The 26,221-nt window shown below is 35.9% G+C and overlaps 7 protein-coding genes across 10 annotated transcripts; 2 read left to right on the forward strand and 5 right to left on the reverse strand.

The window, feature by feature from the left end:
* Positions 1–208: 208 nt before the first annotated feature.
* Positions 209–8,744, reverse strand: LOC115240598 (solute carrier family 26 member 10-like). Of its 3 annotated transcripts, none has more exons than XM_029815836.1 (11): positions 8,605–8,744; positions 7,935–8,174; positions 7,574–7,846; positions 7,130–7,320; positions 6,885–7,049; positions 2,100–2,204; positions 1,884–2,017; positions 1,614–1,776; positions 1,319–1,519; positions 993–1,241; positions 209–921 (listed from the first exon to the last, which is right to left on the reverse strand). In XM_029815836.1, the coding sequence occupies exons 2-11, from the start codon at positions 8,035–8,037 to the stop codon at positions 487–489; spliced, it is 2,019 nt and encodes a 672-aa protein (XP_029671696.1). In that variant the 5' UTR covers positions 8,038–8,174; positions 8,605–8,744; the 3' UTR covers positions 209–486. The 3 variants fall into 3 exon arrangements, with proteins under 3 accessions (XP_029671696.1, XP_029671698.1, XP_029671697.1); XM_029815837.1 differs by lacking the exon at positions 8,605–8,744 and adding an exon at positions 8,529–8,549 and having other exon boundaries at positions 487–921; XM_029815838.1 differs by lacking the exons at positions 7,935–8,174; positions 8,605–8,744 and having other exon boundaries at positions 7,130–7,399; positions 7,574–7,711.
* On the forward strand, positions 4,805–6,723 carry LOC115240604 (serine--tRNA ligase, mitochondrial). Its single transcript, XM_029815846.1, has 4 exons — positions 4,805–5,188; positions 5,299–6,029; positions 6,119–6,286; positions 6,374–6,723. Exons 1-4 carry the CDS (start codon positions 5,120–5,122, stop codon positions 6,717–6,719), a joined length of 1,314 nt encoding a protein of 437 aa, XP_029671706.1. The 5' UTR covers positions 4,805–5,119; the 3' UTR covers positions 6,720–6,723.
* LOC115240610 (bifunctional peptidase and (3S)-lysyl hydroxylase Jmjd7) lies at positions 8,695–10,697 on the forward strand. The gene is made up of 4 exons (XM_029815860.1): positions 8,695–8,902; positions 9,435–9,920; positions 10,139–10,385; positions 10,469–10,697. The coding sequence occupies exons 1-4, from the start codon at positions 8,842–8,844 to the stop codon at positions 10,656–10,658; spliced, it is 984 nt and encodes a 327-aa protein (XP_029671720.1). The 5' UTR covers positions 8,695–8,841; the 3' UTR covers positions 10,659–10,697.
* Positions 10,427–14,697, reverse strand: LOC115240612 (zinc finger protein 43-like). Of its 2 annotated transcripts, XM_029815863.1 has the most exons (3): positions 14,308–14,697; positions 13,899–14,118; positions 10,427–10,749 (listed from the first exon to the last, which is right to left on the reverse strand). In XM_029815863.1, the coding sequence occupies exons 1-3, from the start codon at positions 14,524–14,526 to the stop codon at positions 10,733–10,735; spliced, it is 456 nt and encodes a 151-aa protein (XP_029671723.1). In that variant the 5' UTR covers positions 14,527–14,697; the 3' UTR covers positions 10,427–10,732. The 2 variants fall into 2 exon arrangements, with proteins under 2 accessions (XP_029671723.1, XP_029671722.1); XM_029815862.1 differs by lacking the exon at positions 10,427–10,749 and having other exon boundaries at positions 13,654–14,118.
* LOC115240607 (protein krasavietz-like) lies at positions 10,827–17,427 on the reverse strand. The gene is made up of 8 exons (XM_029815856.1): positions 17,227–17,427; positions 16,585–16,656; positions 16,224–16,504; positions 15,825–16,129; positions 15,454–15,697; positions 15,129–15,348; positions 14,803–14,966; positions 10,827–11,295 (listed from the first exon to the last, which is right to left on the reverse strand). The coding sequence occupies exons 2-7, from the start codon at positions 16,643–16,645 to the stop codon at positions 14,815–14,817; spliced, it is 1,263 nt and encodes a 420-aa protein (XP_029671716.1). The 5' UTR covers positions 16,646–16,656; positions 17,227–17,427; the 3' UTR covers positions 10,827–11,295; positions 14,803–14,814.
* On the reverse strand, positions 10,832–13,231 carry LOC115240608 (protein krasavietz-like). The gene is made up of 7 exons (XM_029815857.1): positions 13,160–13,231; positions 12,799–13,079; positions 12,400–12,704; positions 12,029–12,272; positions 11,704–11,923; positions 11,378–11,541; positions 10,832–11,295 (listed from the first exon to the last, which is right to left on the reverse strand). Exons 1-6 carry the CDS (start codon positions 13,218–13,220, stop codon positions 11,390–11,392), a joined length of 1,263 nt encoding a protein of 420 aa, XP_029671717.1. The 5' UTR covers positions 13,221–13,231; the 3' UTR covers positions 10,832–11,295; positions 11,378–11,389.
* A 408-nt stretch (positions 17,428–17,835) lies between the features above and the next one.
* LOC115240639 (putative U5 small nuclear ribonucleoprotein 200 kDa helicase) lies at positions 17,836–25,431 on the reverse strand. The gene is made up of 6 exons (XM_029815914.1): positions 25,255–25,431; positions 24,815–24,978; positions 24,151–24,670; positions 23,820–24,066; positions 23,380–23,707; positions 17,836–23,289 (listed from the first exon to the last, which is right to left on the reverse strand). Exons 1-6 carry the CDS (start codon positions 25,297–25,299, stop codon positions 18,192–18,194), a joined length of 6,402 nt encoding a protein of 2,133 aa, XP_029671774.1. The 5' UTR covers positions 25,300–25,431; the 3' UTR covers positions 17,836–18,191.
* Positions 25,432–26,221: the final 790 nt, after the last annotated feature.

The raw sequence follows: 26,221 nt of genomic DNA on the forward strand, positions 1-26,221 counted from the left end.
AATGCTGCTTCGAAGCGTTTGATCAATCAAGACAAAAAGAGTAAAGATTTCTTTATTCTGATTGGTTAATGCAATGCTTTGAAGCATCTCTAGCGTCCCGGTGTGTGTCTTTCTATGGCGAGCTAAAGAAGTCTGATCCGGATACCTGGTAAAAAAAATTTAATTTTATAAATAAAAAAAAAAATATATATTTTGCATATATATGCTTTGAAGCATCTCTAGCGTCTTCTCGACCACAGCCATAATGCTGTGCTTAACACATTTCGCACTTTTTTTTTTATTAAAAATTGGCACTGAGTAAAAAATATTATTTCTTTCTTTGTTATAATATTATTTTGCAGGAAATATCTCGCGAAGATACAACGTAAAAAGTAATACTGGAATAGAATGCAAAATATAGCTGCATATTCCTGCATTACAGTTAACATTGTTATCAAAAATATGTCTTATACACAGCATATTATGATTGAGAAAACTTTTCCATTATCATGTGGAAACCTCGTTTCGAAAGTAAGCGACTGCATCTTGTATAGTTGCAAAGATTTTCATCGACATCTTACCATATATGTATAAATCACATTTCTTTATCATTTCAAAGATGGGACTTGGACAATTGACAAAATAAAACTTGATGTTCACCTGTGTAAATTCTTCGACGATCAAGTGCAACATCTGAACGCTGCTGGGATCAATATAAGTTAACGCACTCATGTCCATGATTATGCATTGCAATTCATGTCTATCTTCGGAATCTTTATCATCCAAAAAACGATTTTCTTCAGCTAATTTTTTTCTATGTTTGATCATCTTTTGTGGACATACTCCTACAAGTCTATATATTGTGGACCTAAAGTAATTGTTATTGACAAAGTTCAAAGTGCCGCAATAATGAAATATTTTTACTCCGTGTATCTCTACCGCCTAAAATCAATATGTAAAATTAATTAATATTTCATTTTTGTTTCACATTTATCTACTTGATGAAAATTTACCGCTTTGTATCTATCCAAGTCCAAATATAAATCTGTATGTGGTATGTGACCCAGCAAACACGTATAGGGCCGAATAGCTTGCAACAGAATAATGGCCAGCGACACGAACAATCCCGCGAGCAATCCAATGTCAATATTTATTAGCGTCACAATTAGGAACGTTACAATCCAAATTGTGGCATCAGTCTTGCTCAGTTTCCAAAATTTTACTAACTGATTAGCTTGTTGGAACATTCCTTTTAACGCCACCTGTGTGAAAGATCCTCAGGTTATCTTTTTTTTTTAATAAGGCGATCTATGATTTTATGATATAATTTTATACATACAACTATTATGGAAGCTAACACGCATCTTGGTAGCAGTTCGAAAAACGGTCCGATCCACAAAAGTATAACGAATAGCAGTAAGCAAGACACGATGCTCGCTATCTGTGTACGTCCTCCAACGGTTTGTTGAATGAGAGATCTGCTTAAGGAGGCCGATATCGGCATGCACGAGAAGAAAGAGCCCATTACATTACTGAAGCCCTGAAATAGAAATATATACATATATAATTTACTATCGAGAATAAATATGTTATATTGAAATATATATATATATATATATTAATAGATCTCTCACCATTGCAAGAAGTTCCTGATTAGAATCTATTTCATAGCTAAGTTTCTGCGCGAATATCAATGCCATTGATATAGTAATAGTATATGAAACCATGGTTATTGCGATGCTATCGATCGCTACCAAGGGCAATAATTCAAGACTTGGTACCTCTGGTTTGGGAAGCCTATTGAGAAGCATTGATATATATAATATCTAAAGTTTAAGATAAATATCAAGAGAGAGAAAGAATTTTAGTAAATAAATTTAAATGATAAAACATTTAGGACGTACCCTGTAGGAATATGTCCGACGATTTCAATATTATAAATCTTTGGTAAATCACAATATCGAGAAATCAATGTCCCACCGACGACTGCAATGAGTTCAATTGGTATTGGTATGCTGCATATTTTGCTCATTCTTGGCTAATTGAAGACAAAAATTATGTCATAACATTGCCAATATTTTCGAATTAAAATATCAAATTAATACAATATATATATTTACCTTCAGAAATTCATTATTGAAAATAAGAATAATAATTGATACAATTGATACTATTGCTGCAGCAATGTTGATATTTTCTATTTCTTTAAATATATCTACAATTGTCTGAAATTTAAAAAAAAACCTTTGCTCTCAAATGTTTTACTCAATAAATATAGCTGTTAACTTTTTAACTAGGGATGTTATACTTGAGAACTATCCTCTTCCTGATTTTGATTAGATTCGGGATTTGCCGCTTCCCAAGACATTTGCTCATCTTGCTCTATTGTCGCGTTATCGTACTGATATTGTTCATTGTCATCAATAGCTTGTGCTACATATAATGTTTCCATATTATCTCCTTCATAGTAAATGGTACCCTCGACTGGTATAGTGTTCTCCTCGAGACGTTCCATCTAAGATAATGCAATCATTAACAATATCAAAAGATAGATTATATTTTTTTGCAGTATTCCAATGATATACTTACTTTGACATAATGTGCATCGTTGAGCTTTTCCTGTTGTTGTTTAGATGAGTCTTGTTTCTTTGTACCGAGCACAGTATACAATAGATTGTTCTCTACATTTTTCACTATCTCATGAGGTGTTTCGCTATCATCTTCAATATTATTTATATTATTTCCGATACCATTGTCTGTTCGAGATTTATCCGATCTTTTTATGGAATCCATGTGAATTCTTAAATCTATTTTATTTGATTGTAGCGAAACAGTTTGATTATTTATATGTTTTTTATCAGCTTGTGTCTGTAAAGAATCTGCATGGCTGTCCACTAATTCAGAAGTATTATCCAATTCATCTATACGGTCCAGTTCTTCATCCTGCCAGTCCTCATCTACGTCATAATTTATAACTTGTTTATTAATAGTTTTCTGTGTGCTGTTGTTAGTGTTTTTGGCCGAGTCTTTCTTTGCAGATTGCAAAGCGAACACTGAATTCTCTTCGTCGAAGCCATAAAGTTCTATATTTTTCTTAGTTGCTTGATCATTTTTCTCTGTTTTCTCAATCGTTTCACCATCCTTTGTATTCGCTGTCTTATCTTTATCCTCTGACAAAGATACATCACCATCCAGAGCGATCTCCTCGTCACATTCCTCAACTTCCTCGATTATTTCTATAATTTCTTCTATTTCTGCCTCCTCGGAATCCTCAGTTGCTTCAGACTCAAATATAATGTCTTCCTCCGTGACGCTTCCACCTTTCAGCACCTCCATAACATCTTTATTATCCATAACCAAGCTCTCCAATATTTCCGACGATAACTCCATTCTTAGGTCATATATATCTAAAATTATACCTAAAGAGTAAACATTATATATGTATATATTTTATGATAAAAGTACAATTTTTAATATGTTTATTGTTTATAAATATATAAACAATGCGACGTGAAAATTAGTAGGTAGATAAGTTTCACATTAACGAATTATTATATACACTCGTAAATTGCTGACTGATGCTAAGGAATAGCCGTGCGTCTTTATGCCGACGGATATCTATACACAAGTTTTCGCTTACGGATTGCAGCGTTACACCTGTGTTAAACCTGAAAACGTTTTGACGAGTAAGCGAGCGCGAACCGCGAACGCGGAATATTCCAAAATATTCAAGAGAAACGACACGTCGCAACACGACGAAGGTCGCGTTTTCGCGGTTTGCGCATCGTGTTGGAATATATGTCGGCTAGTAAAAAACGGGTAGAACGCGAGTCTTGGCGAAACGCTTCGCTCCGGTCGTTGGCCGAGCGCGTGGAGGAACGCGTTTTTACGACGGACGTATATTTTGACACTTTGCGCGACGCGATCATCATCATCTCCGCGCGAGGCCTCACTCACCAGTCGGTACGGTAAAATTCCGTAAATTTATCAACGGATAGCAATATGGCCCCAACAGCACGGAGGGGAGAGCGTTTATCGTCACGCGGAATGCGAGGCAAAATCCGAGTGAGCTGCGTGGAAAAACGCGCGCGCGTAATCCAATATCAATTTATTATTTTCGCTCATCATCGATCACTGTACCTACCGTAATTTTGCGAGATCGCAGCGGCGCGCGCGTAAGTAGGCGAAATAAGATTTTAATCAAGTGCTCGGTCGATACGCCAATTGCTCGGAGCCGCCTGTTCTGTCTTCTCCACCAGGCGAGCGGGCGAGCGACGCCAAGCGCCAAGCCCGCGCTCCAACTCAGTGACTCTCGTGCGCACGCGCAACCGGAAAACCTTATCGTCACAGATTTGCGAGTGTATATGCACAATGAATAAAGAAACCAACTGATAAAATTTATTCAAAATAGGAAACATGTTTTTTATTTTTTATATTACGTATTACATACTTGATTAATTTCTGTATACGTATATATAGAGCATGATGTGTGTTAAATCCGTATCAGACTATACATTGAAGATTGAAAATTGACCAATTAGAAAAAAGAAATTCTAGTTCCCTATATTCTGATTGGTTCATGTTGGAAAACATTCACTATCCCATAGGAGAAACTGTTTCATAGAAATTATAATTAACGCCTCGAAGATCGAAAATTATACGGGATCAGTGTAAACTTGACCAATCAGAACTAAAGGGATAAAGATTCCTTTATTCTGATTGGTCAAATTTCAATCTTCAATCTCAGTCTTTGACGTGTAGTTTCTAATATGAATATAAGGGGGATACTTTAAATTCTTCCTAACTTTCTCTCTATGTATTTCATATGTCTATGACATAATCGAATAAAAAAATTCTAAAAATAATCTAACAAAAGCGATTATAATTGTACGAATAAACGTTTTATGTCGGCTTACATAAAATAGCGAAATATTAAAAATTGAATATGAATGTAAAACATAAAATGTGTTAAAAAATATATATACATCTTCCATATCACATAAAGCTTTATATAACAAGCATATTATTTAAACAAGTTACAAATTCTATATATACAGTGTCAATCAATTTATTTCTGTTATCTAATTTGAATTTAAAAAAAATTAAAGAATTATATGAATGGATACATTCTTTATATAAAATGAAATTTAAACTTGAAAAGTACTTCAAGCAATTTTGTAGATTACGATCTTCCTGGATACACACATTGGTATGTAATCCTGTGTATCACCAATTGTAATGTCTACCCATTATAATTATCTTCCCTTTTTATATATTTTTATACAATCCATTTTAATAAAATAATGATGCTTGTAACAGCCCGTTGAAACATCAGGAAAAAATATTGTCAGCGAGAAATTATGCTTGCCTGAACCAGAATATGATACAGATTTTTTATGCAATCCCAGAAATCGCGATGCCATTTTAAATAATATCAGAAGAAGGAAGGAAATTGGTGATATCGATAGAGTACTCGAATTTTCAGACAAGTCTGAGAAGCGAGAATTGTTCTTGCAAGAATTGAGTAAAATACCAAACTGTACACATCCTGCAGTACTTGAATATCGTGATGTACCAAAACTTTTAAAGCAATGTGGTGAGAAAGTAAAATTTGATTTTGAACCTAAAGAATTTGCTGAGCTTGCCACTGATCTGAAAACAATAAGAACACAAGCCCTGGGTCCTATCGCTGGACAGAGAAGTTATATACTTTTGGGCGATTTGGCAGAACTGGAAGAGGCATTGATTCAATACACTATTAGGAAATTGATGAAGCATGGATTTAAATTAGTATCAGTTCCTGATATTATTCAAAGTAGTGTTATCGAGAGATGTGGTTTAATAGTGAATGATGATCGAACTCTTGTATACAAATTGGATTCTTGTTATGACGATGACTATAGTCTGTCTGGAACTGCAGAAATGTCATTAGCTGGAAAGTTAATGAATACTACATTTTCTTATGATAAATTACCATTGAAACTAGTTGCTGTTAGTCGATGTTATCGCGCCGAGGGTTCAAGTTCGCTTGATGAAAGAGGGATCTATAGGTAATGGATATTATTATTGAAGTATAAGGATATATTTTAAAGAATTGTGAAATCTATTTTTTCTTTTAATTTATCATGCTTGAACACAGAGTTCATCAATTCACCAAAGTGGAAATGTTTGTCTGTTCCGAACCATGCCAATCTGAGAAAGTGTTTCAAGATCTTCAAGACATACAAGAGGAATTGTTCTCTTCGTTAGGATTACATTTTCAAATAATGGATATGCCTCCAACTGATCTAGGTTCACCAGCTTATAGGTACAGTAATCACATTTTTCAATTATGTATAATCTGTACGTTCTTATATATGCAAATACAATGCTTTTCTTATTTCTTTCTTTTTAGAAAATATGACATGGAAGGCTGGATGCCTGGAAGAAAGCTGTATGGTGAATTGTCTAGTTGTAGTAATTGTACAGATTATCAATCTAGACGTCTCAACATCAAGTACAGAACGAAAGAGGGAAACATAATGCACGTGCACACATTGAATGGAACTGCATGTGCAATACCTCGCATGCTAATCACGTTATGCGAGACTTATCAGACGAAACATCACCGCATTACTGTACCAGAGAAGTTGGTGCCTCTAATGAAGGGTAAAACACTTATAAAGAAGCAACCAATAGCAGACATGAGACTTTATAAATACAAACAAAAATTAAGTCCAAATAAAACTAAAATATCCTAAATAAGTAAGCGTGCGGAATTGAATTCGAGACTTGCCAACTACGAATCGGACTACATGGATCCACGCGCATTACAAATACATACATACATATATATATATAAAAGAAAAATTTTTGTAAAGAATTGTTCATTTTATTAAGAGGAAGTTAGGAGTATATTTACTTACCAAAATTAGCTTAAAATATCCTTTTTGCTTTGGCAGTTTTAAACCAAGAAGATCCTTGATTTGAGAGATTAAGACATAAACAGCAGCTGCTGTTGTAAAGCTATTCACTAAAGTTTCACTCAGCAATGTTGTTATAATGCCTAATTGGAATGTATACATTATTATCTATAACATAAGAGAAATCTTCATTTTTAATCATTCTATTTGATTAAAATATGTTTTGAAAAATATAACGTAGTATTTACCTGATATATTCCGACCATTAATGTTACAGCTGTTGCTACCTGCATGGGTGTATATGTATAATACACGGCGACATCCTCGACATTTTGAGAAAAAGCGTCCGAAAGATTCGCAGATGATGAATGATCCATGAGTGGATTTGAGTAAGATGTTACTACCTTACCAGTCATTAGACAAACCACAGCAAAAGTTCCTGATGGATGCCAAGAATGTTTGATTGTTCAACGTTGTTGAATAAGTTCACATATTAAGTTGTATTATTTCTAACTGTTCTGTAATGGAAGTTAACCAGATAAATGCATTAACGCCCAAGAGTTACAAACTCAACAAAAGTATCATATTTTTGCAATTCTGTTGTATGTTTATTTTACAGTACATTGTAGTAAAATCTCCAATATTATGCATCTTGTGTCTAATTTTATACATTTTATCTGCACTTTTCTCACCTATAGATACATGCTTGGATGTACCAAAAAGAAAATATACAAAGACAGGAAAGAAGGCCATGTATATGCCGACCACTGGTGGTAGGTTTCCCAAAAGCGCATAGGCCATACCTTGCGGAATATGCATGATTGCCACGGTTAGACCAGAGATAATATCAGACAATATGTTTTTCCTCCAATTATACTTGCTAAGCCATTTCACCGCCGGTACTGTCGACACTATACAAGCTCGCCAATCTTTCGATCTGATGATATTTATCACACTTTGCATCACTGCAAAAATAAAAAATTGTTTCAGAATTTATTAAGCACCATAAAGAACATGCATTTCCTTTTGTTATTTTACTAACTTATAACTTACAAAATGATTTTGGTTTCTCATAATTATAATTTTGATTTAATGCTTCGTGTTCGTAAAGAGGCCTCTCTAAATTTATTTGCAATAGTGTGTCACGCTTGTCCATGATTGCAGTCTGCGACTATTAAGCACACTCACTCTTAAGAACGGTATACATATACGGATTTAATATAAAAAGTGCGCTTATCTCTCTGAGTTCTTGTCCATCTTATACTTTGCTCAATTCATCTATGTACTATAAATCTGTAATCAAATCAGCGTTGTACATACACATAACTGATATAATATCTTAGGGGTTCTGTATATAAATAATCAAAACATCTAACATCACTCGTAATTATATAACATCTTGATTAATATTTTCTACTATCATATATTAAATTTGCAATACATTCAATTAATATTCACATTTATATACATCATTTATAAACAAACTTTATTAAAAAATTTATTATGCATACGCAACTGAAAAAAATGTTTTATATATTAATATATATGATAGATAAAAAAATATATTCTTCACATTTTTTCCTTATACAACTATATACTATTTATAATTTATAAAAACTTGTATTTATCATTATAAGCCTTTTTTACCATTATAATTTTGTCATTACTGTTATATAATATATTTGTTAAAAGAAAAAAAGAGAGAGAGAAAGAGTGAACTTACCTAATATAATTTTTTCAATCTCTCTCGTTTCACTGATAGATAGTCAATGAGATAATCGAGATAATCTTTCAATTAGCAGATAGCACGTGACTAATAATCACCAGTCACCAGGCTATGTCCACTAAATACATACAATTGATTAGCTATATATACATATAGATTTGAATTCTCTTGTGTCTGTGCCTGCTTCTATTGACATAAATGTAATTTCTACTATATTTTTTCTCAACTTAAAAAATGTCAAATGCTGAAGCTAAAATCCAAGAGGCGTATCATGTTTTGTCACAAGAGGCGAAAGGTTTGTTTGAAAATATATGTAGGTTAACCTCACATCCAATTATTTGCGGACTAATTGACGCTGTCAGAAAGCCGTATTTATAAAAGTATATAAAAAACTGTATTACTAATAAATTACTAATATTATTCTCCATCTCCTCTACTTTGATCATAAAAATAATTAGTAATAAATATTATGGATATAATGAATAATTTTTATATCGATGTTAAATAAGTGTAAAAAGGATGGATTTATATATACACAGAGACTCTCTATAAAATACAATATATCGATTACAAGCACAATCTTAATTTTTTTATCCTTTTTTTCATTCTCCAGTTGAAAAAAAAATATTATTTTTAAATAGTATATATATGAATTAAAGTTTGTTGAATGGCTATATATAAAATGATTTGTCTGTGTATAAATTGTATATAATCACATATAGGCATATACATATAACACATAAAAATAGTATATATACTCCTATAATTAAAATCTACATTTGCATAGCCCTATAATATATAATTCTTGTTATTTTATATTTTTATAGAATTATATTTGCAAAGTAAAGTTGCAGAAATAAATTACACAAAAATTACACCCCTTACTTTCTACCGAGAATATGTTTCAAAAAATATACCATTGGTAATAAAAGGAGCGGTAAAACACTGGCCTGCTATAAGCAAGTGGTCTATACCATACCTTCGTAAAGTATTTGGCGACGAAAATGTTTCCGTCGCTGTAACGCCGGATGGCTACGCGGATGCAATAGCCAGAAGAGATGACGATACTAAGGAAGAATTTTTTGTAATGCCTGAAGAACGTTTACTCACAATGTCAAAATTTCTTGATACATTAGAAAACGTGAAGAAAGACAGCGTATTTTATATACAGAAACAAAATTCAAATTTTATAAATAGTTTTCGCAAATTATGGTCAGATGCAGAAATTGAAATATCATGGGCCACACAAGCATTTGGAAAGCAACCCGACGCTGTAAACTTTTGGATGGGAGATGAAAGAGCAGTAACTTCCAGTAAAGTTTTATTCGACTTGATAACATTTTAAAAAAGTATCTTAATATCTCAAATTTATATAAAAAAAACTTGTTACAAGATCATTAGTTAAATCTTATTTTTATAACTTGACAAATTTTGCATACTATCCACATTTTTTACAAGTCTATATATTTAATTCTAAAAGAATTGACAAAATTCACAAATATACTAAACTATTTTACCAATTTATATATAGTGCACAAAGATCCTTATGAAAATATATATTGCGTTGTGTCTGGTGAAAAGAATTTTATCTTACATCCTCCCACGGATTTACCATGGATTCCATATAGAAATTATCCATCTGCTGTTTACAAAGAATATGAATCTGGAAAATGGATTATTGAACCGATAGTTAATGAAATATCTGATTCAGAACAAATTGCCAATTCCACATTGACACCATGGATATGTATAGACCCTTTAAATCCAGATTACAAAAAGTTTAGTACAAATATAGTATACAATTTTCTTTTTTAGACATTTATTTACGAGAATAAGACTAAAACTAAACATATATTTTTAGATATCCAGAATATCGTAATGCACACACTTTGAAGATAATGCTGAAAGCTGGAGATGTACTATATTTACCATCTTTATGGTTCCACCATGTAACACAATCCCATGCTTGTATATCCATCAATTATTGGTACGATATGGAATTCGATATTAAATACGCGTACTTCAAAACACTTGAGACATTGTGCAAATAAACAAACCAGTTTATGGTTAAGGCACACTTTAAACATTTGTATATAAACGGTGCTATTTTATTTTAAATCAGCATTCAGTGCATGCAAGAGACTAAAGAGAAATTATATATATATATATTAAAAGGAAGTTAGGAGTCACTAAAAAAGAGAGAGAAATAGAGAGATCGAATATTAAACACCACCTGTCAGTATATATTTTCTATAAACTAGTACAATATTATTATATACAAAGAAAGACAGGGATCCGAAAATTGTACGTACACAGGGATAAAGATTTTTTTTTTCTTTTCTTATAATTTCTTTGTTATTCTGTATATATTTTGTAGTGGAGTTTATAAAAATGTAACACAAAATATTTTTTCTTAAAGTAATACAATTCAAAGACATTGCAAATTTACAGTTCCTTAACACTGATCAGATGCATTAGTATTATAGTTTTTATTGACAATTTAAAAATTTTCTATTTTTTCGATTACCTGATCCGTCATGGTGTACCTAACATTGACTTAAGTTTTATTTTTATTTTGTATAATTTTAATGGAGTCTATGTCTTTTCCGATTGATATTGAGTTGTTCTTAATCTGTCTTGAAATTTTGGAACCATGTCATTTCTCATCACTGGCAATGATGTGTTCTTCTGTGGAAAAAGATATTTTATTTATAATAATGTCATATATAATGTATATATTTTGCATAATTTTATATAACAAGTAATTTACTTGAATATTTTTTTAATCTTCTTCTTCTCCTGATCCCGATTCCTCTTCAGCAATCTGTAGCCACTCTACGAATTTTTTCATTTGGTCTAAAAAGAGCATTTTTCCTTTAACCGAATGACCCTCCTTATACCACTTTAATATTACTTCTTCTGATACAACATCCGCTGAAATTTAAACAATTATAGTTAAATTTATATATAAAATATTCAATAAAATTACATATATATACATAAATGCAGAAAAATGTTTAAATGTACTACATTACTGTAGAGAATATTTAGGTTAGTTTTAAGTTACTTTGTACATAAAATATGTATATAACATACTTTTATAAAAGAGTAAAACAATCTTCTGGAAGACTTTCATAAAGTTCATGTTCTCATAACAGAACTCCTGGACCTTGAGGATAAGCGCGAGCTCAGATCTGGCAGTGGTTGTAAAAGCACCGAACAATGGAGTATAAATTTTCAAATGTTTCAATGCTTGTTCAGCAACTAACTCTTCTTTCTTGTTCCATTCAGCTTGGCCCATTACAACAACCCAAATCTGTAAAAGGAGTATTGATTATTATTTCTAAAGTTTTTTTTTTCCTTTGTCTCTTGAAAAGTTTTAATCAAGTATATGAAAAAACAAAAGAGAGAAAGACATTACCAAACCAATCATTTCGTGTTCGGGAATGCAACTTCTTTGTGCCATTTCTTTGAGATCTAATGTTATATCTTTCATTGGCCTATTCTCTGCTAATTCGTCCAAGAGAAGTTGTTGCAAATCTCGTTTGGCTTCCTGACTGGCTTGAGCCTTGTGTAATTTCACAATATCTGCCAGCCCTACCGCTTCAAATACAGACCGAAAATGCTCTTCTGTTCGCTTATTTGGTGGCACAAATTCCATCAACCTAAAGTATATACAGAAATAGAATTATATGAGCAAGGAAGATCGTAATTCATGAATAATGGTAGTCATGGTAATTCATACAAATGTACTTTATAATAAATGATATAAATATGATACTTTAATTTTACCTTCCTTCAATGCCTCCTTTCTTCAAAGCAGTCATTAAACTAGATAAACCCTTTTCCTGTTTCCAAGTAACAAAGACTTCCAGTAGAAAATCTAATGCCAGGTTGTCTTTAACAAGGTGCTCATTGATCAGAACCGAGAGGACCGTGGGTGGCACAGAACCATTCGAGATCCATAGCGCTGTCATTCTAGCTAGCTTAATCCTTTCTTTAGGTGAAAATCCCTTCATGAAGACCAATACTTTCTTCATCTCCTCTTCAAACATTTTTTCCAGATATTTATAACGTCGCATAAGCTTAATAAAGACCTGTTTATTTAAACGCACTCGTTATTCGACTTGAATATTTTAAAATAATGTTTTTAAAATAGTTTGCACAATGTTTGATTTTTTTAGCTTTTACCTGTTCAAAATTCCGCATAGATTCCATGTCCTCTGCTTGCTCAAAAACACACGCACTGGTCTTGACCGGTTTGTCACCATCTAGAGCAATGGAACCACCAGGAACTAAAAGGCCTCCAGCTATCATGATATCAAACAGTGCTTCTCCATATCGACGATAGTCTAACTTGGAACCAGCTGCGTCCAAATATTTAGAAATTGCTTCTAAGTCGTTACCAGCTTTTTCCAAGCCAAGTAACACCGCATCCCGAAATCCAGTTGGATCATACTTTTCTCTTTCATCTGCAAATGATTTTATTTTATTTCTATTTAATACCTTGAAAATTTAAAATTCCACATAATAAAAGCGCATTTATCTCTACCTCTTTTTCTGGTCTTTATGCGTTGACCTGATAGTATCGGTTTTTCTATTTTTTGACTCATACAATACCTTTCTGAAAAGTATATAAGGAAAAAATCAATACAATTATATTACCATCGTTTCTATTAAATTCCAAGTTATATTTTTTCAAGAAGACTAAATTGCGAAAAGTTGCGAAACGCTCGGAAAAATTCACGAGAAAAAACATGCGGACGAACGCTCATGATTTCTATCTCGTACGATTTGCTATATTTGATAATCTCTAATAATACGATTATGAAAATGTGTGAAGAATCAAGAGAAGTGTGCGCGCAAGATGTTCACGTTGCATTCCAACACTTGACCTCAAATCCGTTAAGCGTGATTTTTGACAAATGGCGGCGGCGGCGGCGGTGGCGGCGTCAGGAATCGTCCCGTTATTATCGGGCGCAATCACGGTTGCATATAACGTACAAGGCCGGCGGATTACGCACAAGTACTGATCGAGACATTTACTTATATATTTTTTAATTAATGTATATATATATATATATATGTATGTGTCAATAATATTCATTAAATTAAATGCACATCTGTATCACTTATGCCAATCGATGAATGATACAAAGACATCGCTAGTCCAGAATTATTACACCAATAAAAATCTTATATGACTGCTCTTTATGAAACTATCAAGAGACTATGAGAAAATTTAAGTCAGGCCGTTTCGTCATTACTTTCGGAAACTAAATGATATTTACGTCTTGTACCATATGTAGAGTGCTGAGTTTCGTACATCTTTCGGTTTTCTAAATACTTTCGGTAATTATTCTCGCGCTTCCTTCTCTGCTCTTCCGCTTGCTGTCTCAATTTTTCGGGATTCATATGAGTAGTTACCATATGTCTCGTCAACGAACTCATAAATTTATATGTGATTCCACACACATCGCAGGAGAGTATTTCCTCGTTTCCTCCTTGTTGCTATATACAAGAAAAAAATAATTTATAACTCTTTAATGTGTGATAAAAATAATTTACAACAAAAATCGAAATAAGACACTCATAAAATGCAAAAATAAATCAAATTATAACATTTTATATTTGTATTTCTTCTTCTATGTATTAAAGAGAATATCATAGAAGGTATAATTAAAATAATTATATACGTACTTGTTGATGTACCATCATGTGTCTTTGCAAATTGTTCAATCTGTTAAACTCGCGACCGCAGACCTCGCAATCGAATTTCTTATCAGGATCGTGATACTTCTTGTGCATACTCAAGTCAGTTACATGATGGAAGGTCTTTTGACATATGTCACATGTATACTTGCGCTGTTCATTAGGCATGTGTGATTCTTCGTGTTTCGCTAGACTAGTCTTGTCCATAAACCGCCGACCGCAATAGATGCAGGGAAGCGGTCGTGATTGCGAATTGTGTAGCGTTAAGTGACGACGTAACGCTGTAGAAGTGGGAAAGTTTTTATGACATTCCAAACACTGGAACGGTCGATCGCCGGTGTGTGTCTTTCTATGGCGAGCTAAAGAAGTCTGATCCGGATACCTGGTAAAAAAAATTTAATTTTATAAATAAAAAAAAAAATATATATTTTGCATATATATAATGTATATATTTTGCATAATTTTATATAACAAGTAATTTACTTGAATATTTTTTTAATCTTCTTCTTCTCCTGATCCCGATTCCTCTTCAGCAATCTGTAGCCACTCTACGAATTTTTTCATTTGGTCTAAAAAGAGCATTTTTCCTTTAACCGAATGACCCTCCTTATACCACTTTAATATTACTTCTTCTGATACAACATCCGCTGAAATTTAAACAATTATAGTTAAATTTATATATAAAATATTCAATAAAATTACATATATATACATAAATGCAGAAAAATGTTTAAATGTACTACATTACTGTAGAGAATATTTAGGTTAGTTTTAAGTTACTTTGTACATAAAATATGTATATAACATACTTTTATAAAAGAGTAAAACAATCTTCTGGAAGACTTTCATAAAGTTCATGTTCTCATAACAGAACTCCTGGACCTTGAGGATAAGCGCGAGCTCAGATCTGGCAGTGGTTGTAAAAGCACCGAACAATGGAGTATAAATTTTCAAATGTTTCAATGCTTGTTCAGCAACTAACTCTTCTTTCTTGTTCCATTCAGCTTGGCCCATTACAACAACCCAAATCTGTAAAAGGAGTATTGATTATTATTTCTAAAGTTTTTTTTTTCCTTTGTCTCTTGAAAAGTTTTAATCAAGTATATGAAAAAACAAAAGAGAGAAAGACATTACCAAACCAATCATTTCGTGTTCGGGAATGCAACTTCTTTGTGCCATTTCTTTGAGATCTAATGTTATATCTTTCATTGGCCTATTCTCTGCTAATTCGTCCAAGAGAAGTTGTTGCAAATCTCGTTTGGCTTCCTGACTGGCTTGAGCCTTGTGTAATTTCACAATATCTGCCAGCCCTACCGCTTCAAATACAGACCGAAAATGCTCTTCTGTTCGCTTATTTGGTGGCACAAATTCCATCAACCTAAAGTATATACAGAAATAGAATTATATGAGCAAGGAAGATCGTAATTCATGAATAATGGTAGTCATGGTAATTCATACAAATGTACTTTATAATAAATGATATAAATATGATACTTTAATTTTACCTTCCTTCAATGCCTCCTTTCTTCAAAGCAGTCATTAAACTAGATAAACCCTTTTCCTGTTTCCAAGTAACAAAGACTTCCAGTAGAAAATCTAATGCCAGGTTGTCTTTAACAAGGTGCTCATTGATCAGAACCGAGAGGACCGTGGGTGGCACAGAACCATTCGAGATCCATAGCGCTGTCATTCTAGCTAGCTTAATCCTTTCTTTAGGTGAAAATCCCTTCATGAAGACCAATACTTTCTTCATCTCCTCTTCAAACATTTTTTCCAGATATTTATAACGTCGCATAAGCTTAATAAAGACCTGTTTATTTAAACGCACTCGTTATTCGACTTGAATATTTTAAAATAATGTTTTTAAAATAGTTTGCACAATGTTTGATTTTTTTAGCTTTTACCTGTTCAAAATTCCGCATAGATTCCATGTCCTCTGCTTGCTCAAAAACACACGCACTGGTCTTGACCGGTTTGTCACCATCTAGAGCAATGGAACCACCAGGAACTAAAAGGCCTCCAGCTATCATGATATCAAACAGTGCTTCTCCATATCGACGATAGTCTAACTTGGAACCAGCTGCGTCCAAATATTTAGAAATTGCTTCTAAGTCGTTACCAGCTTTTTCCAAGCCAAGTAACACCGCATCCCGAAATCCAGTTGGATCATACTTTTCTCTTTCATCTGCAAATGATTTTATTTTATTTCTATTTAATACCTTGAAAATTTAAAATTCCACATAATAAAAGCGCATTTATCTCTACCTCTTTTTCTGGTCTTTATGCGTTGACCTGATAGTATCGGTTTTTCTATTTTTTGACTCATACAATACCTTTCTGAAAAGTATATAAGGAAAAAATCAATACAATTATATTACCATCGTTTCTATTAAATTCCAAGTTATATTTTTTCAAGAAGACTAAATTGCGAAAAGTTGCGAAACGCTCGGAAAAATTCACGAGAAAAAACATGCGGACGAACGCTCATGATTTCTATCTCGTACGATTTGCTATATTTGATAATCTCTAATAATACGATTATGAAAATGTGTGAAGAATCAAGAGAAGTGTGCGCGCAAGATGTTCACGTTGCATTCCAACACTTGACCTCAAATCCGTTAAGCGTGATTTTTGACAAATGGCGGCGGCGGCGGCGGTGGCGGCGTCAGGAATCGTCCCGTTATTATCGGGCGCAATCACGGTTGCATATGACGTACAAGGCCGGCGGATTACGCACATAACGCCAAGGGCTGATTCAGAGGTTAAGATCGCGCGCGATGCGTGTCCACGATGATGGCCGAGGCCATTAAAATATCCGCGAAAAAACCCGGCGAAGAACGCGCGAATTTCTCCAGTTTCGTCAATTTCGTCACATCGGTAATCTCTTCTGCCTGCCGTGTTACTTACTTAGAATCACGTATAAACCGCAGAACAACTTCTACCGCGAGCCTGATGTGACCGTCGTGGGATGTTTTAAAGAGAGAACTCTCGGAGGTCAGCGTAACCGAAGAGGATCGGATAGAGGAGAAGCAACGATCGATCAATTGTAGACGGGAAACCGGCTGACGAATTTTTATATCTATTCTCACGCCGTATCGCGGAAGAAAGCAGGAAATATATCCCAAGATGCAGACACAATTTCATTGGTTGCGTGGGGCAGTTGCAATGAAAGGTTTCTAGTAAGAAAACACAGCTAGACGAGCACGTGGCTCTCAAATATAGAGAATTTTTGAAATCGGAAACTCTCTTTTCTATAAAAGAAACTAAAACTTTCCTTATCCTGATGGGAAATTTCAATTTCCAATCTTTAATTTTAATCTTCAATGCACATAATCTGATACGATTATAATTATGGTCATAGATGTAGATATAAACTGATAATACGAATGAAGATGTAAGCGTCAAAAATATATCGTATATATTTCGGTTTCTTCCTTCTTGCGGTTATTTATATACAAACGATAAAGTAGGATAACAAATAACAGGATACTGATTATAATTATAACGTTAAGATTAATATTTCAGAGAATTTATATGCAAAAAATTTGATACATAAAAATAATACACAATTATTATGCCCTTTATATTCAAATATAAATTTTATTCTTAGTTGTCTCTTCTCTCACAGTAATAATATGCGACACACTATTTAAACGTAATTGCTAAGCAACTTAACATAATTGCTACTTTTAGATTCTTACCGATTTCTATACACACGCTTTCTTATAATTATTCCAATTACCTTAAATTATGTGCTAAAAGAAATAATCGGATTGATTGGATGGTGATATCGGTATATTTGAGAAATATATGCTCTGTACTGGAAAATGATAAATATATATTACGGAACATATTAGAGAGATTTAAATGACTCAATCGGAATCGGAACCGGAACTGGCATCCGATTCGTATTCCCCGACGTTGATGGTAAACTTGTATTCCTGATCGCAGCCAAGATAAGCGTCGCTCATAAAGTACAGAGTGTAGGAATGCTGGCCGGGCGCCGGGGCAACAAAGTCCAGCTTGATCTTTGCCTTTTGTTGCAACGTTAGCCGCTTGATAGATAGTAACGAGTTGCTCTTCGGATCGCCGATCACTACCCACCAGCCTTCCTCGCGTTTCTGTGGGAAGAATGGCGCGACCACTGGGCCGGTGACCTCGTCCTCCCGTTCCAATTGCACGATCACATTTACCGTACCACCGCTACGTAATTTATCCTTATCTTGCACCTCATACGACATCTCAATGTTGGGATAACGATTACAGAACTTGGCGACATCCGCCATTTGCGCGTCCGTTAGTTGCAACAGTCGATTCCGATCGTCATCCTCGAGCTCCATCACGTCGAACACGGTTTCCACGCCCTTGTCGGTGCAGCGCTTTATAGTCTCAGCTGTAAAATGTGGCAGCTGTTTTAAATAAGAATCTTTGGACCACATTGCCTGCGTCACCATCTGTGCCAATTCCATAGCGGCGACGGCGGGCGCTAACCATCCGGAGGAGCTCAGCACGTCGACGCAAGCTTGTATCAGCCTTACGGCCTTGCCCAGCACCAATTCGGTATCCTTTTGCAATTCTGGACCCAACTGTATCCTCGACAAATGAGCCTGCAACAATAATTGTGCCTTCACATGAGGATCGGCCATTCTGGTGGCTTGTGGTGCATGAGGTAGACGTGCGGCTAGACTTCTCAATAAATTTTCTTCCCTCTGTCGCACCGGAACGCTCTCGTACTCGGCGGCTGCCGAAATAATCTCTAGTAAGCCTCTAATCTTCGTCTTGTTGTTGAGAGACAAACTGAACAATTCGATGGTGGCGTAATTGATATAGTAGTAGGCGGCGATCATTCCTAGATTGAGCGGCAAGGTGTCCATCTCCTCCTCTACAGCGACGCACTTGGCTTGTTCAAGATCGGTCAATGTACTCTCGACTAGCTCAGACAGATGATCCGAGAGATGCCGGTGCGTGACACCCTGCAAACCGTAGTAATTGGGATTCTGGGTAAGTCGTCGATACAGGAAGGTCCACGTGAGGTAATCGACTCCATCCTGTTTATTCTCGATCGTCTTTGTCACGATTTCCGCGTTGAAGTGATCGTGTAGCCGGCGGTCCAGATGGCTCTCTACCGGTAATGGTTCGTTCAGAAACTTTTTGAAGAAATCTTTCTTTGAGCTTTGACACAAGAGCACGCACTTGGCATCTTCATCCTCCAGTGGACGATTAGCTCGCGCCACCATCTGCAAAACGTCCGTGATCGGATAATCTTCATAGGCGTGTGTTTTACCGTTGTAGCACTGTGTATCCATGACCACAACCAAGTGGGAATTGATTGATAAACCCCAGCAGAGGTCCCTCGTAGCGACTGCCACTTGAATAGCGCCGCTGTCGAACAATCGTTCGACCAAACGACGGTCGTCGGCCGATAAACCTTCGTGAAGATAAGCCACACCTTGTGATAGAGTCTCCTTTAACGTTTTATCGACCATCCGATCGAGGAATGGAATAATGTCGGCCTCTTCTGCATGGAAGAATTTTGACGGTTGACCCTCAGCTGCCGTGAATGTTAGCAAGTCGATAGCCGTTAATCTCGCTTGTCGACGTGTAGGCACAAATATGATCACCGGTTTATGCGCAGCATGTCGAAGGATTGCGTTATATACCGGTTTCGCCATAGCGGCCAATCTCGATGCATTGTGAGTGACGTTTATACCTTGGACGTGCAGCTCCAACGGCACCGGTCGTACGGAGGGATGGAAATTGAAAGTAGCCGCTGCTGGTGCACCTAGCCACTGAGCGGCGTCTTTGGCATCACCCAACGATGCCGACAACGCTATTATTCTGGTGGGCTTGTCAAGCTGTGAGGAAATGTAACGTGCTCGCGAACACGCAACTTCCAGTACGGGGCCTTCCTCTCCACCAATCAACTGCAGTTCGTCTACGATAAATAACTGAATGTTTTGCACGTTCTTTCGTTGTTTCCATCTGCGCGATAACACGTCCCATTTGTCCGCCGTAGTGATAATGATCTGTCCCTTGGCCAATAGTTTCAGATCCGTTCCCGTTTCGCCCGTCAAAAGAACGACTTTTCTACCTAGCTGTTGGCCGAATTTCTTCGCCCAATCATCATATACTAATTCGGCCAATGCTTCCTTGCTCACCATGTATACGCATCGACCTTCCTGATTTTGCGTCAGCAATCTCAATACCGCGAATTCCGCGATGGTCGTTTTCCCCGAACCTGTAGGCGCTCCGACAAACACGTTATCATCGGAATTATAAACCGCGTTGAACACCTGCGTTTGAATAGGATTAAACTGCGGGAATTCGGAATAGATGTTTTCAAACTTTGCGTTTCGCAACGCTGTGATTGGTAGCGCTTGCAAATCCAACAGTTCCGTGGGTGGTAGATTCTTCTCGGGTAATATCAGATGTCGAAAACTTACGGGCAATTGTGTCTCCGCCCCGATCCATCGGTCGGATACCATACGCAAAAAATATTGCGGCGGTAAAGGCTCAAAAACCGGCACAAAAAACTTGATTATATGTTCGTCAGCAGCGTATTTGGCCTTTAATAAAAAGTATTCATGGTGCAATATCACCTCCGAATCTACATCTTCAACCAGGATCCAAAACGCTTCCGACATACCGTGGATTTTCTCATCCCATTGGAAATCTGGTGTAATAGTTAGTACAACTCGCAGGGTGGAACGCGTGATGGGCTGAATATGCGTCGATAGACCGAGCTTCGGAAATTGGTGAACGTATTTGTGAATGGTCTTGCCCAGTTTCGGTACACGGATCAATTCTCCAATCTCATTAGGACCTAGATCGTACAGTCTCTCCCACGGGAAATTCTTCTTCTCTATCTTCTTTACGATTTCTTCCGGCATCTTGCGGAATTGTCTGAGCGGCGACATCGATTGCCACATCCTGCGATCGATCATCTTGCATAAGGAGAGACATTTATCCGCCAATTGCGCCCAGCCGCGAAACAGGACTATTTCAAAAATGGCTCGCATAAGACGCGAGGCAGATTGCGTCACAAACACCATGTCGGACATGAGAGCGAATCCCTCGAGTTTTAATTGCGAGATGTACGCCTGTAAGAGCACGTTTACTTTCGCGCTCGGTTCTTCGATGCTCTCTTTCACGGGAATTGGTACTCTCTCCATTAGCTTCTGTAGCTCTAGCTTTTCTTCTTCTCTGACATTTATATTCTTGAATTCGCCCGAGAGCGAAAATACGCGGAACAATTCTATCTCGCTCAATGTGCGTTTCAGCAGCTGATTGTATGTAGACATCGTCTCATGCGTGCAATAATAGTGAGACGCTATTCTGCCCAATTCGGTCGCCTGAAAATTGCCGGACTTGCGATCATACTTGATTAAACCGCTGCGATCTAATCCGACTGCGGCTGAATGAATCAGATCGGCTCTATGCAGTTCTAATAAAGTATCTTGGTTTAGTTTATCGTTACTTATCCCATATAGATTCGGGCAACGAAGCATTCTGATATAAAGATAAGTATAGCCGAGCCACGTGACTGCGTCTCTGATATTCTGGATTGTACCTAGCACTACCTCCGCATTCAACATGTCGGACATCTTGCTGATTAATTGGGATTCGATGGGTAATTGTTGATTTAGAAGCGATAGATAATACTGTAACTCGCTGTGATTTGTGATAAGAATACCCTCGCCCTTGGTATCGTACTGAGGTCGACCAGCTCTTCCTAACATTTGCAGCACATCAAGAGCGCCCAGCTCTACCCATCTGCCTTTCTCCGGATTATAGACCTGAGTTCCTTTAATGATGACTGTATGAGCTGGCAAATTGACACCCCAGGCTAAAGTCGCAGTAGATACGAGAACCTGTATGTGTCTGTCGGCGAAGAGATCTTCCACTAATGTGCGATCCACTCGGGTCATACCAGCGTGATGAATCGCGAATCCGTATGGCAACAGATCCTTGAGTTCTTGATTCTTCACCTGCTCCGCTTCCGTTCTCAAAACTTCCATCGACGCGGAACCCTCTCTAAGGAATTGACCCAGAGTGTCTTTCTCCAAGCACATGTCTCTAATAGCGCGTGCCGTTTTTCCAGTTTCCTTGCGCGAGTGCACGAATATCAAAACCTGATTTCTACCGGCGTGTTCCATTGTCTTTTCATAGACGATCTCGTTCATCACCTGGAAACGTTTTAATGCTTTCTTCTCGGTGACGCCGATATACTGCTGTTCTAGAGCTACAGGTCGGAAACTATTGTCGAAATAGAATAGTCCTGATTCCGGTTTGATACGCAAGAATGCTGCGACGTCTTGATAATTGGGTAACGTGGCCGACAGACCAACAAGTCGCACATCCTCTTGGGTAGTCTCAATATTTCGTATTGTTCTCGCAACTAAAGCTTCTAGAACAGGACCTCTCTCGTCATGCAACAAGTGAATCTCGTCGATAATGATCAATCGTACTAGTGATGTAAAAGTTTTCTCTCCACCCTTCCTCGTTATGATGTCCCACTTCTCCGGGGTACATACTATTACTTGAGTAGCAGCAATTTGCTCTCGCGTTAATTGATGGTCACCTGTCAACTCAGAGACGGTCAGATTGTACGTTGACAATCGCTTGCGAAAATTACCGACCATTTCCTGCACCAACGAACGCATCGGAGCGACGTAAATCACTTTGAACTCATCCGCGTTAATCGTACCATCGGCGTTTATATGCTTTCCGATCTCCCGCATCATGCATAATAGAGCTACGTTAGTTTTACCCGCTCCTGTTGGAGCGCACAATAGCAGATTCTCGTCGCTTTCCAATGCCGTTTGATACAAACGGCTTTGTATGCGATTCAATGTGTTGAAGCCTTCAAAAGCGGGTTGCACGTACTTAGGCAATTGTTCGATCGGGTGTAACCTCTCGTTTTCCGCAAATGGTTTCGGCTTCAAGGCAGGAACGTGAACTTCTTCGTATCTGCAAATATTTTGTAAACAATCAAATATTAATGCAAACGACAAAGATAACGAATGTTTTGAAGAAACTTGAAAATATTTATATATTTACCCTTTTCGCTGCTTCCGAAAACTGCCATCAGGCAGCTGGCAACGTTTATTCGCCATAAAATGACTTCCCTGAGCGAATATCAAATCCTCCAAATCTATCAAATTTCTTGTACCGTGAACCTGTCCCCCAGGCCCTCCCGTGTCTTCGTTCTCTTCCCGTCTCTTGCGTTGCGATCTTGCTTCCATTGTTTCGTCGGCGTCATCTTCACCTTTACCCGTGTCCAATTGCCGTAAAATTTTCGCCAGTACTGGGTCATCGTTCATTTTGTTACGAATTTTTTGTCTTTCTGATTCAGACTGTGATGAGGCCAACATTGTACAATATGCAACTATAAATTTCATAATAAAGTTCATTTTTATCCATTCTTTTTATATTATTAGACAGACAAATTAAAAACTGCATTATACAAACTTTTTATCGTACACATGTGTAATTCTTACCTGTATGTCTATACTTTTTAAGCTGTTTAATAAAGTCGAAGCAATCATAGCCCAACAGCAGCACAAGCTGATTCTCGCATTCGCGATCATCTGCGGCATCCTTTAAAACAGCTAACACTTCGGCAGCTCTCGCTTGCGAAACCATAGCGTCGTCATATATTCTACTTAACCTTCTTTGCAACCAATATGCATCTATGTCTAATGGATGTAATGGTTTTTCTTTCTTCATTTCTTCTGTACCACCCAACTAAATAAACATAACCATGTTAGAGGCAAACATTTAGTTTTCTTTGAGTTAATTGCTATTAATAATAATCAAGTAAATACTTACATTTTCTGCATGAATAGCTCTGTCATCATTAGCTTCTTCACCTTCATCGCCTTCATCGTCATTTTCCCTGACTTCTCCGTACACATCTTCATCGTCCTCTTCGCTACTCTCTTCAAACTGTACATTAATTCCATATGTTTCATCAATATTTTCATCGTTTGTTGCGCTTTTTTCATCACTGCCAAAGTCTGTGATCTTTTTTCCAAGGTTGACAAGAAGGGCAAATCTTTCTTCTGCTAATAAACCAAGTAAAAGTTCTGTTTCTTTTTTCTTCTCTTTCTCTTTAAGCCGATCATTCTTTAACACAGCCAGTACTTCATCAGCTGCACCACAAAGAATATCGCGTGGTTGATCACCTAAAGCTTCTTGTATAAAACTGAGCAATACCTCATAAGTTTGACGCGTCTCTTGTGTTTTTGGACGATATACAATGCCAACCATTTTATCCACACCTTCGGACAATAATGTTGCTCCTTTCATACGTGCAAAGTCGTACTGTGCTTCATCGCGTTTTTGACGTCTAAAAAAATATAATATATATTAGTTTTAATTCATCTATAAACTCACCATTATTAAATCATAGTAAAAATTTTTCTAACGTTAAAAATATAAAGACTATTCTGTTGAAGCAAGAAATATTGAATTGCATTGATGATAAACCTACTTGACTTTTCTCTCCTCTGCTTTCCCCGGTTTGGTACGCTGGGCTCTATCGCCCATGCGTGTACCATCCAATTTTCCCACAAGGGACATAACTTCGCCAGTAGCTTCATCTCGACTACGTCTCTCTATTAACCGGACGTCAGCTTGTAAAACGAGATTAGAGTTCTGCAAGTAACAATTATTATATTACACGATATAAAGCAATATCACATGCTATAGATGCAATATCAAAAACAATTTTGTTTTTTTTTTTTTTTTTTTTTTTCCTCTTTTTAAAAAAACAACATTTGAATGTTTTTTTGACCTCGTATTAAAAACAACACACTGTATAAGGTTATAAATTACATTTTCAGATAAAATAAGAGGTATATATCGAGAAAACTTTAAAAGCAATTATTACGTTATTAAAATGGAAAGTAAATGACAAAAAAGATTACAAACCGCTTTATACTCGTATTGTAATTGACGAGCCGCAGCATCCGCCATGATTTCGTTTCTTTTGGTAAATTATCTTCTATCAATATGGCTTCTTGCCTTCTTGTGAATTTGCCTATATACGCCTGTATTGTACACAGTACACGCCAGTTGGTCAACAATCATTAACTATTATATAATCAAGAGAGCCTTCCAGCAAGAAACATACATAATCACAATATCACACTATTGGCTATTGAATAAAAAAATTTTCGGGACTTTAAAAATTCTCTATTTGATAGCCAATTACATGCATTGTATCTACCTATGGCTGCGTTTCGATATTCACTGCTAGTACTGAAAATCTATAGTGTACGTGACGTAGACTACTGTTACACATCACTCTTAAGCCCGTATCAGACTACGTATTAAAGATTGAAATTTGACCAATCAGGATAAAAGGAACTAAAATTTCCTTGTCCTGATTGGTCAAATTTCAATCTCAATGCATAGTCTGATACGGGCTCTAATCAGCTTTAAAACGCTATAAGAAATGAGACAACCACCATTTTGTTCGATTGGACAATGGCTAGAAAATTCGACTCTTTCTTATAAAAAAAGTTAATGAACTTTTAGAAAGATATATAATATATATTAGAGCGAATATATTACTATTTTTTGCAATCTTGTTCGATGCCTAGAGGATATTAATATTTCAGAAAATATGATGATTATATTTTAAAAATTCTAAAACATTTACAAATATGGTATATTATGTACTCAAAACTTCTAAAACATTTACAAATATGGTATTATGTACAAACAGTACGGCTTTTGTTGAGAAAATAAATACCAAAAAATGATAAATTTTTTATAGCAAGTGATTTAAAGGTAACAATAATTAAGATAAATGTATTATATTATATATGTAGAATTATAGAACTATATTATTTTTAAATTTGAATTGATAATTTTATATCTAAATATTTATCTA

The sequence above is a fragment of the Formica exsecta genome, unplaced genomic scaffold (assembly GCF_003651465.1).
Source record: "Formica exsecta isolate Colony F162 unplaced genomic scaffold, ASM365146v1 scaffold443, whole genome shotgun sequence".
NCBI lineage: Eukaryota > Metazoa > Arthropoda > Insecta > Hymenoptera > Formicidae > Formica > Formica exsecta.

Bases quoted from the DNA above. Each gene is read 5' to 3' on its own strand.
- LOC115240604 (XM_029815846.1), top strand. From the start codon at position 5,120: ATGAAATTTAAACTTGAAAAGTACTTCAAGCAATTTTGTAGATTACGA. The intron at 5,189-5,298 runs GTATGTAATCCT...TGCTTGTAACAG, and splicing joins CTTCCTGGATACACACATTG to CCCGTTGAAACATCAGGAAA. The intron at 6,030-6,118 runs GTAATGGATATT...GCTTGAACACAG, and splicing joins GATGAAAGAGGGATCTATAG to AGTTCATCAATTCACCAAAG.
- LOC115240598 (XM_029815836.1), bottom strand. From the start codon at position 8,037: ATGGACAAGCGTGACACACTATTGCAAATAAATTTAGAGAGGCCTCTT. The intron at 2,205-6,884 runs GTAAGTAAATAT...TTTAAATTTCAG, and splicing joins GATATTTTAAGCTAATTTTG to ACAATTGTAGATATATTTAA. The intron at 1,777-1,883 runs GTACGTCCTAAA...GCTTCTCAATAG, and splicing joins GTCGGACATATTCCTACAGG to GCTTCCCAAACCAGAGGTAC.
- LOC115240610 (XM_029815860.1), top strand. From the start codon at position 8,842: ATGTCAAATGCTGAAGCTAAAATCCAAGAGGCGTATCATGTTTTGTCA. The intron at 9,921-10,138 runs GTAAAGTTTTAT...ATTTATATATAG, and splicing joins TGAAAGAGCAGTAACTTCCA to TGCACAAAGATCCTTATGAA. The intron at 10,386-10,468 runs GTTTAGTACAAA...ATATATTTTTAG, and splicing joins TTAAATCCAGATTACAAAAA to ATATCCAGAATATCGTAATG.
- LOC115240608 (XM_029815857.1), bottom strand. From the start codon at position 13,220: ATGAGTCAAAAAATAGAAAAACCGATACTATCAGGTCAACGCATAAAG. The intron at 13,080-13,159 runs GTAGAGATAAAT...AATCATTTGCAG, and splicing joins CATAAAGACCAGAAAAAGAG to ATGAAAGAGAAAAGTATGAT. The intron at 12,705-12,798 runs GTAAAAGCTAAA...TTAAATAAACAG, and splicing joins CTATGCGGAATTTTGAACAG to GTCTTTATTAAGCTTATGCG.
- LOC115240612 (XM_029815862.1), bottom strand. From the start codon at position 14,526: ATGGACAAGACTAGTCTAGCGAAACACGAAGAATCACACATGCCTAAT. The intron at 14,119-14,307 runs GTACGTATATAA...TCTTGTATATAG, and splicing joins ACATGATGGTACATCAACAA to CAACAAGGAGGAAACGAGGA.
- LOC115240607 (XM_029815856.1), bottom strand. From the start codon at position 16,645: ATGAGTCAAAAAATAGAAAAACCGATACTATCAGGTCAACGCATAAAG. The intron at 16,505-16,584 runs GTAGAGATAAAT...AATCATTTGCAG, and splicing joins CATAAAGACCAGAAAAAGAG to ATGAAAGAGAAAAGTATGAT. The intron at 16,130-16,223 runs GTAAAAGCTAAA...TTAAATAAACAG, and splicing joins CTATGCGGAATTTTGAACAG to GTCTTTATTAAGCTTATGCG.
- LOC115240639 (XM_029815914.1), bottom strand. From the start codon at position 25,299: ATGGCGGATGCTGCGGCTCGTCAATTACAATACGAGTATAAAGCG. The intron at 24,067-24,150 runs GTAAGTATTTAC...ATGTTTATTTAG, and splicing joins GAGCTATTCATGCAGAAAAT to TTGGGTGGTACAGAAGAAAT. The intron at 23,708-23,819 runs GTAAGAATTACA...TGAAATTTATAG, and splicing joins TAAAAAGTATAGACATACAG to TTGCATATTGTACAATGTTG.